Raw genomic sequence first — 17,797 nt, 5'->3', positions numbered from 1 at the left:
TTGCTCAACTTTATCACGACGACCATTTAATTGCAGCGCGCTAATCGCCGTCCCATCGCCTCAGTTTCAGCCTCCCAGCATCTCAACATCTCCACATCGCAGCACAATTAGACACGCGAGTGGCGGCAGCAGGGCGTATGAGTAATGCGGGCGCAGTGCAGCGATTCTATCGCCCGGCCTTCATCTGGACCTCCATCTGCGGCATCTGAAGTCAGTGCCTATTAATAGCATTCCGCGATCGCCTGCCATTTACTCTGTTTTCTTAGCCACCACCCTCCTCCACTTGGCGTCACTTATTTTGGGCACCACTAACCGGAGCATTTGTGGCACTGGGCGAGGCAATTACTCACGGCAAGGGCAGCTCCGTCAACAGATTTGGCAGCTGCTCCACTCCGGGGAGGCGGCGGACAAGTGGGCGGCACCAGCGGTGGCAACAGGGGTGGCGCAAAGGGGATCCTTCATAGGGATAAATGCTATAATCCAGGGAGTAGTATTGCTCCTTGCTCTTAATCATTACGTGAGCAATCCACTCACTTGAAACTATGCATATTTATGGAAAAACTCTTATAGTGTGTTTATTTGCTATATTTATAAACAGCCCCCTTTGGACAACGCCCCTGTGTGGCAGACCCACAGCAAGTTGCAACAAATTAGCTGCGAAACGGGCGCGTGAGAAAAACAAAGTTGTGCGGTCGCAGGTCTTAAAAATAGTTCGCAAAACGTGACGTGACATTGTGGATTACCAAGGAGCACCAAACTGGGCGGATTGACTCATTTTAATGAGCCGAGTGGGCGGAGTGGTGCGATGTGGGCCCACAAGTTTGGCCTCCTTGGCTCCGATAAGTATGCTATAAAATCTTGCAGCGCCAAATCGCTAACTATAGGCAAATTGAAATATTTATATTAAATCATGCCCAAATTTAAAGCACTAGTATCTGAACGGAAACTAAGAATGCTACAAAATAATGTTCCGAATACAATGTACGCTTAAAAAGTCACGACTTCATTTCAAAGTGATTTCAGCAGTGACCTTCTTATCAAAGTTCAAGCTGAAGTAACAGCGCAATAGAATAAATATATATATATTCCTTTCTTATAGCTCGTTGGCTTTTTTTTGATATCCCCACCTAATCATCTGAACTGTCCTCGCAGAACTGCAAAAAGCAGCTGCGCCAACTGCAAACTGCGAGTAATAAACAAAGACTGGCGTTTTCATTGTTGCAATTATCGTTTGGCCATCGCCAACATTTGCCAAAACAGATGCCATTTGGCCATTAAATATATATATGTATATATATCCGATTGATCAGATGTGTGCATCGATTTGGGCCATTTGAATTTCCACTTACCTGTTGCGTTAGCATTGCGATTTCCGAAGAGAAGAACATGGTTATTATTTCAAAATTTATTTTACTGATGATTAGTACTAAATAATTTAGTTTTCTTGTAATTTACCATTACCACTTTCAATTGATTTTTGGGTTTTTCTTGTTTTCTCTTTTGCAGTCTTAAAAATTTGTCTAAACAATACATTTTCCATGTTGCTTCAATTTCTTGTTTATTTTTCAATGGTTTCTTTGAATAGTTCGTTACGCTAATGTTAAATTTGCTGAGAGAATTTGCTATAAGAAAATTAATGCCAATAAGTGTGTTTGGTGGCGGGGGCGGAACGCGGGGTAGGCGGGGCATATCGGAATCGAGTTGCATTAATTACAAATATACATATGTATGTGTGGCGCTTGCTCCAAATGCAAACAGACGCGGCGACAACAATGAGATTTCAAAAAGTCAACATTTTCACATCGTATTTCCTCGCTGCGGGTTATTAGTTTCGTTTGTATTTCAAAAATATATTATGGAAAAATTGTACACTGATATTGAGGTATTGGAAAAAATCGGCATATATGTTAGGTATATGTATACCTGAATCGGCATCTGTATCTGTATCTAAGTGTATGTACAGGACATCCAAAAGTGTAAGATTACGCTAGGTAACGCTACTAGTTCGACAAGCAAAAATGGCCTTGCGCTTGGTGCTGTTCTTACTGGGTAAAAATCGAGGAGTGTCCAACGGAAAGTGGCCAGCAGCCGCAGCGAACCGGGAGGACATCGATTCCTGATCGTTCCTATTTATGGCAACGTAGGACATCTATGTATATAACAAGTGCAATTCTACTACAAATGTATCGCTGAAAGGCTTTAAAATTGTTTCCTTCTATAATTGCTTGCGGTTCTCGATTTCGGTTGTTTCTATTTGGTTGGTTCTATATACTTTTTGTTTCCCTTTATTATGCACTATATAAAAATATCTGCTATTATTTATGTATTAAAATTCACAATTTTGGTTACGCTCCATTCGCAAAAATACGATTAGTTTAGAGTCCTAAATATTCACTGTCCCTCGAAAATCGCGTGGATTGGCATCCAGCAAGTTTTAGCCTTTGGAAAGGGGCGACTAAAATGGGTTTTGAAATCAGACACACGCACATCCATATCCATTCACTCATTGATAGTGGGATTGGAAAAGGACCTCGTATCCACTCGCTGATATCGATTGAGTCCCCGACTCTCAATCCTGTCACTCTAATCACGCTTATTTAGTAGATTAATTAGGGTATAAATTTGAAGTAATTTACTAGCTACTGGTTGGTTGTTTGATTTATAAATATAAATTACAGGTTTAATTACAGTGCTTTACATTGGAATTTTCGTTAGAGACGCTGAATAGATTAGCTAATATCGTGCCAGCATTAGAAATACAATACGGCTATGTTACGGAATCGAAATGGAGGCTCGAGACACTGAGATTGCATTTAATGCAAACTGGCACCCAAAAAAAAACAAACACAAAGCACACACAGAGCGGCCAAATGGGCCAAATGGGGCAAATGGGGCAAATTGGACAAATCGGGGCCGGGACAAGACACACACGCACAGAAATATACAAAATACACTTTGGGCTTAGATGTACGATGCGAATAACAGCTAAGCAACACACGTCGCTGTTATCGGCTGATTACTTTTAAAGCTTTTTGGCGCCCAGCTTCATGGGGCCGCTCGCCCGCTGGGCCCGTCGCGCCTCCAAATCCCGCTGCCGCTGCAGCTTCTTCTCCTCCCGCTTGCGGCGGGCCTCGTCCAGTTTGGCATTGCCTGGAAAGTATCGGCTTCGTTAGTTGCGATTCACCAAGTGGGTCGCCAGCAGGGAAATCTGATATGGCAAAAGGCATGTTAGTGTGGGGAACTCACCGAATCCCGATTCATCCAGTGGCTCGAACTCCCCGTCGGCCCACGAATCGCTATTCCAATTGGCATTATGCGTCGAATTATTCAAATGCGACGAAGGCGGGCTAATGTTATTGCAATTGGCAGTGGCCGACGTGGGCGACGTGTTGCTGCTGGATAGATTGGGCAGCTCCTTTGGCCGCAGCATCGACTGCTTCGACGGCGAGGTGACGTGCGAGTTGAGCTTGGCCAGCGGCTCGATCAGATCGTTTAGCTCGTGCTGCTGCAGCTGCTGCTGATGGGGATACTGCTGCTGATTTGGCAGCAGCGGGCGCTGATTTGGCTGACTGGATGACGTGGATGATATCGATTGTCTAGCCAGCTGTTGTTGCTGCTGCTCCTGCTCCGCCTGCTCCTCTTCCTCGCACTGAAACCGAATTGAGTTAGTAACAAGTTTGAATGGTTAGTTTGTCAGATCTCACCGGATCCTCCTCGAGACTGCCCCACTCCTCGTTGTCCCAGCCGTCGCGCACTTCGCTCAAGGCGTTGGCTGCCATCAAGGCGCCATTATTGGAGATGGCCGCCAGCGGACTACTGGGATCCTGAGAGGTCTAAAATTAAAATAATCGAGCGTAATTTGCAGCATTCAAATGCCAGTCGATTCGAGCACTACTTACATCCATTTCGCCCCAGTTTTCGTTGTCCCAATCGTTGTTGCCATAATCGGAGGCCGAGGCGGAGGTGTCATTGCTTTCATGCTCCAGCGACGTCATTGAGGTAACACTGCTCGTGGTGGTCGATAAACTGCTGCTCGATGGTTGCTCTGCTCGCAAATGCAGGCCGGGTTAATTGCATTGTCGTAATTGCATAAGCGAGGCGAATACTTACCAAGCGACGCTGGCTTGGACAGATTGCGTCCAGTTAAAGGCGGTCGTGGTCGAGACGAATCACTTTGGCTGCGATAGAACTTGGCTGTGACGGCCGTCACCGCCCATCCCGCCCATGTGGCCGCCGCATTGCCAATCGAAGGCGTTGCCGTGTGAACATCCGCCTCTGTGAACGAAAAATTAATGTAATTAGTAACATAGTTAGGATTTCATTTATTAAGAATATTGTGAAGTACTCACCCATCGTTTCCCGCAAACTGGGATCCTCGGAGACCTTCTCCAGTTTGCCCAAGAAGCCTCTGATGGTTTTGAACGCCGGATCGCGCACCGTTTTCTCCGGATCAACGGTGAGGGAACACAGTGATGGCAGAACACGGTTGGCCACCTCGCTGAGCAGAAAGTACTGCTGTGTGGCGGCCAGCGCCAGGACTCCGGCGACTCTAGCCGGCGGAAAAGGATCCCGCATGGCACGAATGAAAGCGGAGACCAGCACACGCTGGCGCACCTGCGGATGCAAATGCGGTGCAATCTTGCCCAGACACACCGTCGTGTTGGTGCGAATTCCACCTTGGTCGTCCCGCGCCTGCAGCCTGGCAAAGTGACGCAGGACCTCCACATTCAGGTTGTTGTAGTTGAGCTTGGGCGCCAAGTGGATGATCGACTTGACCGTCTGCTCGCGTATGGTGGCATTGGTGTCTAGGAACCCGTGAGCCACCTGGGGGAAAATCTGATCGTTGACCACCTGTGGCTGCAAGTGCGCGATGAACAGATCCAGCTGCTGCAGCAGGCGCGATCGCGTCACTCGATCCGTGGAAGCGAACAGTTTGACCACGCAGGGCACAATGCGTTTCTGGTACTCCACCTCGTCCAGCAGTTTGCCCAGCTGCAAGATTATAATTCTTTGTGAAATCAAGTCAGATAAGGGTATGCCAATTCAATGGACAACCTTAAACATGGGAGCCAGCACGGCAGAGCCCGCATCCCCGTACTCGTAGGCTGTTATCAGCTGTGGAAGAATCTTGTGCCTGCACACGTTGTCCGGAAAGTTGTCGAGATGCGTGGTCAGGCCACTGAAGAAGCGATTCTTCTCCGCCTTGTCCTTGATTTGGATCTCCTCCAGGAAGAGCAGTGTGTCCACCAAATCGTTTTTGAAAAAGCCTCCAGGCTTGCGGCAACGTGTGATTATGTCCGCTGGATTGGGACGATTCGAAGGCGAGGCGCCCACCAGCTCGCAATACAGCGATTGCAGGGACTTGGGTATGTGTTCTATGTCCTTGAGGTTGGAGCGTTGCTTGAGCACACCATTGAAAGCTTCCCACACCAGGCAACCCAGACCCCACATGTCCACGGAGCTGGTTGGGAATCGGATGTGAAGGATTATTATAATAGTCTAAGGTGAGAGGATTACGTACCATTTGGTGGCCGCCTTGAGCTTGCTCGGATCGTTCTTTTCGGGGGAATCGTATACCTCCAGGGTCACTGGTATCTTGGCGGGCGGCATGGGATTGCCATCCGCCGCTGAGACGTACTCCAGGCTGCCCAGTTTCCACTCGCCGGAGGCATTGACAAACACCGACCAGGCGGAAACATTGTTGTGTCGCAGATTGCCATCGTTGTTGAGAAAGGAAAGGGCGCGCTAGAAGGGATTATTGACTTGGTTAGCTAGGGCAATTATAAGGGATATTGATTACCCACAGTGATCTGGAAGATGCCCCAGGCCAGGTAGAGGCCCTTCTGCACATTGTCGCTGCCCAGCTTGGCGAAGTAGGTGCCCAGCGAATCCACCGCCTCGGTGGCCACGTACAGCATCTTGTCCGTTTCCAGCGAGTCCAGATACTGCAGGATGCTGGGGTGACGCAATGTCTTGAGCCGCTTCAGAGCCGCCTTGGCCAGTTCGCACTTGGTGTCGGATCCGCTACGGATGTCGTAGACGAACACCGACACCTCCTCCAGCGTGGTCTTGCGCTTGGCCTTGTGCAGCGTCCATATAGAGTACTGGTCAAAGCCGCCCACCGGTTCGCCAATGTCGTAGGGGAAGTCTTTCGAGGAGTCGCGCGAGAAGAACGACCACATTATGTGTTTTGCTCGGCGGCTCAATATTTTGTTACTGTTGTGTCACACAGCAACAGCAACAACAACAGCAACAACTGGCGATTGCAACTGCAACAACAACGCACTGCGCAGGCAACACACGCACTCACACACACGCACACCTTGTTGCTGCCACACAAAGGCACTGAAATCGGTGGAGCCCCGATTCTCGGTTTATCCTCAAGCTCTATGCCTCTGTCTTTAGCCTTGGCTTGAGCCTTATCCTCCTCATGCCAATCCAGCCGCCTGATGTCCTTTATTTTTCTCCGATGCGCAGCAACAATTTTCCAGCTTTGCTTACGCACACACACGCACACAGCTAACTTATCCGCTGTTTTTCGTCCCCAGAGGTCTCATCCCTGGGATCCCGGGTGTCCTGCACAGGGCGATCTTGTCTATGTGGCTCTGCTGCGGGGCGGGGGAGTCAGTAGATCGGATCGGGCGCTCGTCTCCGTCGAATTATCCTAATCTTTTTCCCGAGTACGTCAGCTTTTTTTTGCGTGAGGCGTTAGTGACGGAACTTCGTGGCTCGTGCGTGAGCAGCTGATTGCAGAATTGAGCTGGCAAGGAGGAGGGCAACTCTGGTAACATCTTAATTCTTATCAATAATTTATTTGTTTTTAACTCTAGTGCCATAATTATTAGTTACATAAATTCAAATTAATTTCAAGCATTATTGTGCATTCTGAGCCACCTAATTTTATATGCATAATGAACATGGTCGCCGGGGAGAAACTTTCCAAAGGGGTTTCTTTAATTTGTGCAAAGCAATAACATTTTGTATTTTTATCCAGTATTACTAGGTATATGTAGCAAATATCCATAGCCATAATCCAAATATAAAATATAATATTTAACCGTTCACCACGAATAGCCACCACACTAACCTGAACTGTGTGGCAACTCTGCTCGGTGTTATAACACTCGTTGTGGCGCAGCCAACTTAACGCAAGGTAGGTGAATTTTCTCAATTTTTGGCCGAGTGAAACGAGCTAATTTTCGCGACAGGGACTCTTCGACAACTAACAGGATGATGATGCAACGCACCCAGCTCCTGCTGCCCCTGGCCATGGAGGCCACCATGCTGGCCCAGCAGCAGCGTGGCATGGCCACCCTGAAGATGATTTCCATCCGCCTGAAGTCGGTGAAGAACATTCAGAAAATTACGCAATCGATGAAGATGGTGTCCGCTGCCAAGTACGCTCGTGCCGAGCGAGACTTGAAGGCGGCGCGTCCTTACGGCATCGGCGCCCAGCAGTTCTTCGAGAAGACTGAGATCCAGGCGGACGAGAAGGCGGAGCCCAAGAAGCTGCTCATCGCAGTGACTTCGGACCGTGGTCTTTGCGGCGCCGTCCACACTGGTGTGGCCCGTCTCATCCGCGGCGAACTGGCCCAGGACGAGGCCAACACTAAGGTGTTCTGCGTGGGCGACAAGTCGCGCGCGATCCTGTCCCGTCTGTACGGCAAGAACATCTTGATGGTGGCCAACGAGGTGGGCCGACTGCCGCCCACTTTCCTGGACGCCTCGAAGATTGCCAACGAGGTTCTGCAGACCGGTTACGATTACACCGAGGGCAAGATCGTGTACAACCGTTTCAAGTCGGTGGTGTCCTACCAGTGCTCCACCCTCCCCATCTTCAGCGGATCCACCGTGGAGAAGTCGGAGAAGCTGGCCGTCTACGACTCGCTCGACAGCGACGTGGTCAAGAGCTACCTGGAGTTCTCGCTGGCCTCTCTCATCTTCTACACCATGAAGGAGGGTGCCTGCTCGGAGCAGTCCTCCCGTATGACTGCCATGGACAACGCTTCCAAGAACGCCGGTGAGATGATTGACAAGCTGACCCTCACCTTCAACCGTACCCGACAGGCCGTCATCACTCGCGAGCTGATTGAAATCATCTCCGGTGCCGCCGCCCTCACATAAGCGAATGGAATGTGTTCCAACAGCTCTAACGATTCATAAAGCTAATTGCTTATGGTGCCAGGCACCTGGAGCTACGCCTGGAGCCCTAGTAATGTTACACTTTCAGAAAAACCCCAGAATAAATAGCGTGGAACGAACGAAAATAACTTTAACCATGAAGCGTTTACTCAGGTCTGTTTTTTTTTTCCCATTGATATCATTGGATTCGAATGCATTTTAATGTGATTTAAAGAGCATAAACTTTCAAGTTTGAAGTGGTAATGAGTACTCCCAAACAAATATTGGAACATTTATGTATATTTTGATACTCTTTCAACTTTCAGAAATTGGTATCTACACTTTGTGCTTATCTATGGAATTAAGGCGTGGGTTTTCAATGGGATGCTTCTTCGTTGCCTAGCACATATTCTGCAGCACATTCAGTATGTAGGCTCCAATGTCCTCGTCCTGGTTGGTCCACGATATCAAAATGTTCTTCTGCTTGGGATCCTTCTCGTCCTCCTCCACCTTCACCTCAACGGACTCGATGGCTATGGAGCCGTTCTCCTGCATCGTCACCGTCCAGCCGGTTAGTTTTTCTTCGAGCAGAGTCTTAAGTCTTTCGCTTGTGCGGATGACCGGTCCGGAGTCGTCCATCTTGACCTTGGACGTAAATCGCATAACATGTCGGTTAATTCCGATTTCCTTCAGGGCATCGGTTAGATTTTGCAACATTATTCGATTGTCCTTCATCACGAGGACGCCATGGATGAGTCGCCGTCTCTTGGGATCCGGTGGCTGGGCGTTGTAGGAGCGGGCCTCTGCTTTAAGCAGGGAAACGGATGCATCTACGGGTATCTTAACAGGCGTGGAAATCACACAGGTTTCGCCGTTGGCCGGCATGTAGGTTTCCAGGTTGAACTCGTCTTTGATCTTGGAGCGCAGGAACTTCATCTTCCCTGCTTCACCATGGACTAGCATGACGTTCTTTGGCTCACAGTTCTGAATTAGCTGCATGATGCCTGCAATACAGAAAATAAATTAGTATCAGCATAAAAGTGCTTAGCCTGTAGTAACCTTTGGCATCGGCATGGGCCGAGAAGCTCATGTACTCTACGGCCATTTTGACCTCGACCACCTGGCGGTTTTCGAACTCCACCTTCTTGGCGCCACCGAGGATCTTGTTGCCCACGGTTCCTTGCACACAGTAGCCGGGCATAATCACCATGTTGTTCTCGTTCGGCGCCCACTTCTTGAAGATCTGCAGGGAAAGACCTGCGTGCAGCATGCCTGGCGTGGCGAACACCACCATCGCTCCCGGATTATCGATGTAGTTCTTGTCAAAGGGCTTGATGTGCTTGAAGTCGAACATGTTGCGGTGAACGAAGGTCTTGCGGATCTTCTGGTTCGTCCAGGTGATGAACATTTTGTAGTAGGTGTTGGCCTTCTCGGTAAGACCCAGTGCAAAGTATATAGGGTACTTGAGGTTCATGCGCTCCCAGTACGTTTCCAGCAGGATGCACAGCTCCTGTGCGCGACCCAGGGCGAAAACAGGGATTAAAACCTTGCCGCCCTTAGCTACGCACTCATGGACTTTCTTGAGGAAGTCCCTCTCGCGACACCGCTTCGAGTCCCTAATGGTAGTGGCGTAGGTGCTCTCGGAGATCAGCAAGTCCGGCCGGCACTTGTCTATCCAGGCGGCGCCCAGATGCCTGTCTGGAGTCATGTTGTAGTCCCCCGTGTAGACCACGCTCTGGGAGCCCACCTTGATCCAGAACATGGCGGCGCCCAGGACATGGCCCGCATAGTAGGCTTTGATCTCCAGGTCCGTGTCCACCATCATGCTCTGGTGAAGTGTGACGGGAATCACCTTCTTCATGCAGTCCTTGATCATCTGGGTGGTGAAGAAGTTCGACTCGCCCTTCCGCTCCACGGCCACCTTGCGCATGTCCTCCAGGAGGATGGGCGCTATGGCTTTGGTCGGATGCGTCATGTAGATGGGCCCGGTGTAGCCCACAATCTCTGACATGTAGGGCAAGGCGCCGCAGTGATCTGGAATGCATGCAATCGATAAAGAAACGATTAGAGCCAGTTGACCAGATAAGAGCGCTTTTGGGAGGCAGAGACTCACCCAGGTGGAAGTGCGAGATGATCACACAGTCAATGTGGCTGGTGATCGGACCCTCCGGCACTATGTAGGAGAAGTCCGGGAAGCGGCGCTCGTCGTTGTAGCCCATATGCATCCCGCAGTCAAGCATTATGTTCTTCCCGCCCATCGAGAGCAGCAGACAGCTGCGGCCCACATCCTGGCCGGCGCCCAGGGGTGTTATCTTGATGTCCGGCATTTCTGGAAGGGATCAGGATCACCCGGCTCCACTCTCCTGCTTTCTTGCTACTTGTTGCGCTGATAAATGAAATTGCCGAAAAAGTCGACCGTGATTTTTGTAAACAGCAAGGGCGCACGGATGGCGTTGCCACTCCGTCGGTGTGGATGGTACGACAACGACGCGCTTCCACTGCAAATCTTATTGGAGTGTTCCAAAAAGTTTCAAAGAATTTAATGGCTTTATTGAAATTAATTAATTTATAAAACTTCGATGTTATTTGAAAAAAAAACAACTTTCGTACACGAAGTCTTTAGTTCAATCAATATTTAACATCAGCATTTGGGAACACTCGCACCAATAGTTTGCCGCTCGAGAAACGGTCATACTGAAACGAAAGGAAAATAAAAGATAGCGTCTTGTCTTATCAAATCACTGTTTTGTTTTCTACGGGGGAACTTGCAACTGCTCCAGGATGCCCGATTCCGTGGAGGACACCTCCACAATCTCGCTGCGGATATGCCTGGAAGGACACGCGAACGCCCTGGCCTTGAATAAGGACAACAACCAGATTGCTTTGGCCGGAAGAAGCTGTAAGATTAGAATTGCCCAAGGTCTTTCTATAAATACACCTAATATACTTCCGAACAGTGCTTAAGGTGTACTCCATAAACAGCAATGGCTTCACGGAATCGTGTAATATGCGCGGAAAGAACCAGAATCTTAGCTACTCCGCCAACGATGTGGCCTGGTCCACCTTGGATAGCAATCTTTTGGCTACGGCGGCCACGAACGGAGTTGTTTCCGTGTGGGATCTCTCCAAGTTCGGCAGGCAGAAGCAGCTGCTTGTCTACAACGAACATGAGCGCACCGCCCACACCGTGACCTTCCACAGCAGCGAGCCCAACATCCTGATCTCCGGTTCCCAGGATGGCACCATCAAGTGTTTCGACATCCGGTCGGATAAGTCGGTCAACACCTACTTCTGCAACTCGGAATCCGTGCGGGATGTCAAGTTCAGTCCCCACACACAAAACATATTCTCTGCCGTCTCCGAAAATGGAACTGTCCAATTGTGGGACATGCGGAAGTGGGACAAGTGCATGGTGCAGTTTACGGCACACTACGGGCCAGTCTACACATGCGACTGGCATCCCACAAGGAATTGGCTGGCCACCGGAAGTCGGGACAAGCAGATCAAGGTGTGGAATATGGATGGCAGGCCGGGATTGGAGCACACCATCCACACTATCGCCGTAGTGGGACGGGTAAAGTGGCGACCAGAAAGAACGTATGTTTTTTTATCCAGGCTTAACAGTATTACTTATATTAAATCTGTTTAACCTTTCCAGGTATCACATCGCTAGTTGTGCCCTTGTGGTGGACTACAGCGTTCATGTGTGGGACATCCGCAGACCCTACATCCCCTTTGCCTCCTTTAACGAGCACACCAACGTGACCACTGGAATTGCGTGGCAGGGCAGCGACTCGCACTGTCTTTTGTCCATCAGCAAGGATTCCACCATTTACAAACATGCTTTTAAGGATGCCACGAGGCCAGCGCTGAAGGCGAATGCCCAGGGAGCTAGCCTGGGCAGATTTGGGGACATCTCCTTTGCCAACAAGATCAAGGAGTATGAGCCCAAGACCAGTGGCGCATCCAATACCAAGTCCTCTAGCTTCATGTATGTCGTATTTGTTGTATCAAATTTTATGTTTCTAATTATGTGTTTTTAGAAGTCGCCGTAAGACGAATGTGGCTGGCAGCATTCAGTTCCATTTGGACCATTCCAAGATGTACAAATTCATGGTCAACGACACGGTTAGCAAGACACTATTAAGGATCCCTCTGCCATAACTGAGCTAACTTATATTTTTCAGTTTTCCGGCTATCCCCTAAGCGAATCTGTTTCAAGACCTACCCAAGAACACGAGAGTTTTATTGGCTGTGCCAGAGAGCTTGTTATCAGTGGTAAAAAACTATCGGAGTTATGCGAGCACAATGCAGAAGTTTCCAAGAAATACGGCAAACACAATGTGAGCATTGGAGATTGATACCAAAATATGCCCAAACTTAAGCATCTACATTTTTCAGGCCACCACATTGTGGAACTTTATCAAACTGTTCTACGGCAGCAATCACTTCGAGCCTCCCTTCGAGCACCGCTCCTCCTTCTCGAATCAAAAGAATCCAATGAACTCACGACGTGCCACGCAAGTAGCCAGCGATTGGCCACAGCAGCGAACCGAGCTAGGTCAGGATCTCAATGGAAACACGCCGGAAACAGCCCACGAAATTGATGTGGCGAATGTGAACGATGATCCGCTCGGCAGCAGTGGTGTGGAGCATCCGCCTACGAGCTCAGTGATTCTGTCCGAAACGCAAATCATCAGCGAGATTACCTTTGACAACTTTGAGCTCTTGCGCAATGGGTTTATCTACGTGGGTCCCACTGAATGCCCGAAAGCTTTGGCCTTCCCCGCCCTTCATCACGATGTGCAGGCTGCGCGACCACAACTGGATCTCAAGGCTTCCGATCACGAAAAGTCACCTGTTAGTTGAGATTATTGAGAACTTGATGTATTTATAGTTTAACTAACTTATTCATCCTCTTTTAGCCACCGCATGTTCCCACTGTCCTAAAAGTCAGCCATGTTCCGCCCATACCCATGTGGGAACCCCATAAGTTCGTGTCCGATGCCCTCATGCTAATGAACGATGTAGGCGATGTGCAAACAGCTCTAACAGTCCTTATAGCGCTGGGAGAAGCTCGGAAGCTCCTGCCCATTGACGATGCATTGGTGGTAAGTTCAGAGACAAAGTTGTGATCAAAACGGAGTTATTCATCCGCTTTTTCCCCTTTCAGGAGCACTGGTTTTACACCTACGTGGACCAGCTGCATCGCTATGAGCTGTGGAACGAGGCCTGTGAGGTTATCAACCGCTCCTGGCTGAGATCGGTGCAGCAGCTCAACCAGCACTCGACCGCCATGCATACGAACTGTGGCGAGTGTGGACGTCCAATGGGCGGCAAGGTGGGATGGTACTGTGACAAGTGCAAATCCATGCAGTCCGCCAAGTGCTGCGTCTGCGGTTTGATCGTCCGCGGAGTCTACGCCTGGTGCCAAGGATGCTCCCACGGCGGCCACATAGAGCACCTGCAGAAGTACTTTGCCAAACACTCCAAGTGCCCCAAGTGCGGACACCTTTGCGCGTACTCATGAGACGCGGAGGAGGCTGGGTTTGCCCAGCTTTTGCCCCCCATTTGAGAGCCTTGTAAATAGAGAAGACTTAAGCCTAATAAGTACCTTGCACTAGACACTAAACAGATTTTTATATAAATGTAGCTCGAAGTCACAGCATTCGAGATGTAAACTTGTAAAATAAGCTCAACATTTGTGAAGTAAATTAACAGACTAGTTTAATGATCTTCTGCAACTTTGATTAGCACAAATGTTTGTTACTTAATTTTTTTGAAATATTGGAAAATAAAACTGTTGTCTGTTGATGCAAGTAAGTTTTTTAAGGTTTAGTAACATTCTGGGCTTTTAAAAAAGTGTCCATTTTATTGAATTTCTGCAATCATTACTGGTTTTTGAAAGATTCGTATTGGGGTTTAATCGCTATAGTCATTAGTGTTAATAACAGTGTATTTATGCGAGTGTTTCAACCTTAGGGCTACTTGATGAAGGTGCTCTTAAAAGGTAATATTACAACCACCTTGGAGTTGAGAGTTGAGCCGCACATTCAGTAGCAGAAAGGGGAGAAAAAATTATAAAATTGAGAGTTCTGTAGGGATTAAAAACAGAGAGCAACATATGTTGCGGTTGTCTTTAACTAAATATCTAATTGTATGTCCTCGCGGGTGGGTGGACAAGCACGTCCGTCCACAAGGACACCACCGCCAGCCAGCGCTGTCCAAAAATCCATCATGCCCTCAGCGCAATGGAATTTTGGCAATGCCTATATGCATTTTATGTTTTCTTAGAATCCAATTTCAGTGTTGTTGCATTGCGCTTCGCGCATTTGTAACTTTGAGATGGGGTGGACCCACTCAAAGCTTGGACTTTGGAGCAGCGTTGGCGGCTAATTGTCAAGAGGAAAAATCGAGGCTCACAGTTTGGCAGGAGTCGCCCACTGTTCCACTGGAGCCGGCCGAGGTAGCATTCCGCTTGAGCGTTGGCCCCTCATCGTAGCGAATCGTCATGGAGTTGGAGTTTCCGGGAATGGCCACATAGCCCAGCGACTCGTAGAACTTGATCAGCTTGTCCTTGCAGTCCAGCGACATTTTGTAGCAGCCCAGTTCCTCGGCCAGCAACGACACGGTGACCACGATCCTGAATAGTAAGTCCTTGGATTAATATTTCTTGTTGGGAAAACGATATACTACACTTACAGTTTTCCCAGTTGCTTGCCGCGATACGTGTCATTGACCACCACATCCTCTAGACGGCCACGCTGCAGAATGAATCATAAGTTAAGCGAAATCATGGATCCTTTTCTCATCTTTTGCACTTACCACAGCACAGTTATGGATAAACTTGCGCTCGATCACCAAGGATGCAGCTCCAATAATCTCATTCTTGCGAGTGTCCTCAATGACGGTGACAAAGTAGTCCCCACTGGCCTTCATCTGCGAAAAGCGGGCTAGGAAAGATGGACATGGTCAGTACAAATACTACAATCCGAGCTGAAAGTCACGACTCACTCAAGAACTGCGTGCGATTCACATTGCCCACATGGGTGAGTTGCGAGAGCAGCTGCAGGAATCCACGATCGTAGTCGGTGTCCTTGAGAGGACGCACTTTCATCCAGGGCTCGCCGGGATTGGCCGCTGATATGAAGGGCTTGAAGTTGGCGGGACTGCGATGAAAGTCCAGCTTTAGCAGCAGACTAGGATCGTACAGATATGTCTCCTCCTGGAAGATTCAAGGTATAGGGTATAAGTATATAGTATTTTTAAAATAGTAAAAAGTGATAGACAGCAGTCTGTGAGTATCAAGATGCGAGATACACTGATGAGTGATTTTGCTGATTAGGGATGCTGTCTATGGACTGAGTTTTAGTGATTGCGACTACCGTAAGTTGCACCATTTTCGTAATGGACTTCACACGTCAGCAAGTGACGCCGATGGAGGCAAAACTGAAGGTAAAACTCAGTCAACAGGTAAGAAGGTGGAGTCGCGATAACAGGAATGGTATCAAGAACTGGTTTCTTGCACCAAACACTTTCGATTCGCTGGTGGCCAACTGGTTTTGCCTCATTTGATATCATTTACGTTCAGTTCTCCTATTTTTGGCGCATAAATTACATAGTACGAGCAAACCGGTGAAGTGCGTAGCCCCACCGACTAGTATCGATTTAGTTTGTTGTGGTTTCAGCCAGGATTTAAACAAACAACGTGGGCTCGAGGTCGCGGTGACTGAACTGTCACATGGTCGTTTATTTAATATTTTTCTTTAATATTTTTCGTACGGCATTGAAGTATCTATTTGCCACTGAGTATTTTAAAAAACCTCTTACCATGATTTTATCTACTGTCTGATAGTGATAGTGAAGCACCAGTTAGTACTTTTTCCCTATCTCCCGCAACGAAACTAACAAAATGAAGCGGAAGGTTTTCCGGCCGCTTTTATCGGTCGAAGTTGCGGAGCAGACTGAGCGAAAAACACAACCGCGCACAATTCACGTTGAAATACAGAAAGCCAAGCGCTAATTGGCAGTCAAGAGAGGCTAAAAACCCCTGGAAAAGGCAAAAAAGTTGCAGTTTCAACGCTAAAATGACCCTGAAGATTCGGCGATGTGAATGTAAACATTTAAACAGCTGATTGCGAAGAGAAAGGTTCTGCAAAAGCAAAAGAAAAATAGAAAGAAATAGAGATGGAAAGAGAGCAAGAGAATAACCAGCTGAGGGTACAGTTGTAACTGACTAAGAGGGATGGTCAACATGTTTTAAATCGTGAAATTAATATTTATATAAATATATTAATAAATATTCGCATTCCCCAACAGTAAAAGCAATGTGCATTGGTTTCTGTTAACCAATCTTTACTGCTCCTCGTACGTTTCTATAATTAAATAACACAAACGTAATGTAAGCCGGTTACGTTACGTGGCCACGATGTATTTGGGAGTCTGGTACATTTCGTAGGCGAATTCCTCGCGATGACTGGGATCGTACTCCAGACCCACATAGTCTATTTCCAGGCCAAACGGACCATCCATCCCCTTCTTCGCGGCGACGGAGAATCCGAAGTGGGTGACCCTGTTCAGCGGTATGGCGCCCTGGCGATCCTGGACACGTCCCTTGGAGGAGAGGAAGAACTTAGAGAAGGGAATCTTCGCTATCTGCCAGTGGGGACCTCCGCGCGTGTACAGAACATAGTGGTAGATGTCGTTCCACATCAGGTCGAAGTAGCCCTCGGTGTGCAGGTTGATCAGGTAGCTGCGTCCATCACCTCGCACCTTCATGATTAACATGTTGTACTGCGTCCAGTCATAGGTGGACTCGCGCTTGAAGGATTTCTATAATGAGACTTAGTATCGTTACATCCAATGTGAAAACCACAATATACTCACCCGCACTCTCTTCGTGCGTATGTTCGCATATCCCGTCCTTTTGATAATGCCATCCTTGGTGTGATTCGAGTCGACTTCGCCATGGAAGAGTCCTGCGCCGGCTGCACTCAGTTCCAGGGTGGCAGTACTCTTGCCCTCGCCGTGATCCGCATCCGTGGTCACCGTCCACTTGTCCAGCACATCCGGTGCCTTGAAATCGAACACCACATCCGTTTCACCCGGCCGGAAGACCAGGATGGGATCACTTTCGAACTGCTCCTTGACCTCCTGGCGCCACAGCTTCATCTCCTCCTTGAGGTCCCTCAATCCGTCCATGATCATCTGCTTTTTCGAGGGTTCCGGCAGCTTGGTCTTGTAGCCGGATTTCTTCTCGCGCTCCCAGAATGTCCTGTGCACGGCGGTGGTGTGGATTTGCTGCTGGACAGGTGGAAGGCAGCAGCCCAGGCGGAGTCCTTGTCGCAGGAGGCTATTCATCGTGGCATTGGTTTAGTTTGAAGTAAATCTTATTTCTCTAGAAGCCTCTGCAGCAAAACAACGTAACAACAATCAGCTGGTCCCAGTTGCAATTCTCAGCGAAACAGCTGTTCACAGTAGATATTCGATAGAAGATAATCACAGCTGAAATGTAATAATGAAAATTAAACTTACATAGCTTACTTACTTGATGCTACAATAATTATTTCTTCCCATGTGGCTGACTTTTTGATTCTTCCTTACACATTGAATACATTTTCTTTCCTCTTAACTAAGCTACACTGTTCCTTATTCGCAGTGAATGGCAATCCCGGTT

At 48.3% G+C, this 17,797-nt stretch overlaps 6 protein-coding genes across 9 annotated transcripts; 2 read left to right on the top strand and 4 right to left on the bottom strand.

The window, feature by feature from the left end:
- Positions 1–1,488: 1,488 nt before the first annotated feature.
- On the bottom strand, positions 1,489–6,722 carry LOC6612738 (N-terminal kinase-like protein). The gene is made up of 9 exons (XM_002037205.2): positions 5,805–6,722; positions 5,522–5,745; positions 5,056–5,461; positions 4,350–4,992; positions 4,111–4,275; positions 3,900–4,045; positions 3,705–3,833; positions 3,247–3,649; positions 1,489–3,150 (listed from the first exon to the last, which is right to left on the bottom strand). The coding sequence occupies exons 1-9, from the start codon at positions 6,180–6,182 to the stop codon at positions 3,023–3,025; spliced, it is 2,622 nt and encodes an 873-aa protein (XP_002037241.1). The 5' UTR covers positions 6,183–6,722; the 3' UTR covers positions 1,489–3,022.
- A 331-nt stretch (positions 6,723–7,053) lies between these two features.
- LOC6612737 (ATP synthase subunit gamma, mitochondrial) lies at positions 7,054–8,276 on the top strand. Its single transcript, XM_002037204.2, has 2 exons — positions 7,054–7,153; positions 7,209–8,276. Exon 2 carries the CDS (start codon positions 7,231–7,233, stop codon positions 8,122–8,124), a length of 894 nt encoding a protein of 297 aa, XP_002037240.1. The 5' UTR covers positions 7,054–7,153; positions 7,209–7,230; the 3' UTR covers positions 8,125–8,276.
- A 113-nt stretch (positions 8,277–8,389) lies between these two features.
- LOC6612736 (integrator complex subunit 11) lies at positions 8,390–10,587 on the bottom strand. Its single transcript, XM_002037203.2, has 3 exons — positions 10,235–10,587; positions 9,181–10,155; positions 8,390–9,125 (listed from the first exon to the last, which is right to left on the bottom strand). Exons 1-3 carry the CDS (start codon positions 10,446–10,448, stop codon positions 8,521–8,523), a joined length of 1,794 nt encoding a protein of 597 aa, XP_002037239.1. The 5' UTR covers positions 10,449–10,587; the 3' UTR covers positions 8,390–8,520.
- A 221-nt stretch (positions 10,588–10,808) lies between these two features.
- On the top strand, positions 10,809–13,944 carry LOC6612735 (GATOR complex protein WDR24). 2 transcript variants are annotated; one of them, XM_032722264.1, is made up of 8 exons: positions 10,809–11,020; positions 11,079–11,718; positions 11,780–12,112; positions 12,168–12,249; positions 12,309–12,464; positions 12,523–12,981; positions 13,047–13,232; positions 13,295–13,944. In XM_032722264.1, exons 1-8 carry the CDS (start codon positions 10,903–10,905, stop codon positions 13,649–13,651), a joined length of 2,331 nt encoding a protein of 776 aa, XP_032578155.1. In that variant the 5' UTR covers positions 10,809–10,902; the 3' UTR covers positions 13,652–13,944. The 2 variants fall into 2 exon arrangements, with proteins under 2 accessions (XP_032578155.1, XP_002037238.1); XM_002037202.2 differs by having other exon boundaries at positions 12,165–12,249.
- A 16-nt stretch (positions 13,945–13,960) lies between these two features.
- On the bottom strand, positions 13,961–16,226 carry LOC6612734 (probable glucosamine 6-phosphate N-acetyltransferase). Of its 3 annotated transcripts, none has more exons than XM_032722268.1 (6): positions 15,952–16,226; positions 15,136–15,346; positions 14,947–15,074; positions 14,824–14,885; positions 14,545–14,764; positions 13,961–14,216 (listed from the first exon to the last, which is right to left on the bottom strand). In XM_032722268.1, the coding sequence occupies exons 1-6, from the start codon at positions 15,952–15,954 to the stop codon at positions 14,175–14,177; spliced, it is 666 nt and encodes a 221-aa protein (XP_032578159.1). In that variant the 5' UTR covers positions 15,955–16,226; the 3' UTR covers positions 13,961–14,174. The 3 variants fall into 3 exon arrangements, with proteins under 3 accessions (XP_032578159.1, XP_002037237.2, XP_032578158.1); XM_002037201.2 differs by lacking the exon at positions 15,952–16,226 and adding an exon at positions 15,507–15,603; XM_032722267.1 differs by lacking the exon at positions 15,952–16,226 and adding an exon at positions 15,507–15,603 and having other exon boundaries at positions 13,961–14,147.
- Positions 16,227–16,455: 229 nt separating this feature from the next.
- On the bottom strand, positions 16,456–17,560 carry LOC6612733 (complex I intermediate-associated protein 30, mitochondrial). The gene is made up of 2 exons (XM_002037200.2): positions 17,008–17,560; positions 16,456–16,953 (listed from the first exon to the last, which is right to left on the bottom strand). The coding sequence occupies exons 1-2, from the start codon at positions 17,479–17,481 to the stop codon at positions 16,537–16,539; spliced, it is 891 nt and encodes a 296-aa protein (XP_002037236.1). The 5' UTR covers positions 17,482–17,560; the 3' UTR covers positions 16,456–16,536.
- Between the last annotated feature and the right edge of the window lie 237 nt (positions 17,561–17,797).

The sequence above is a fragment of the Drosophila sechellia genome, chromosome 3R, assembly GCF_004382195.2.
Source record: "Drosophila sechellia strain sech25 chromosome 3R, ASM438219v1, whole genome shotgun sequence".
NCBI lineage: Eukaryota > Metazoa > Arthropoda > Insecta > Diptera > Drosophilidae > Drosophila > Drosophila sechellia.
Note: the sequence above shows the minus strand (reverse complement) of the source record. Positions and strands in the feature narration are given on the sequence as shown.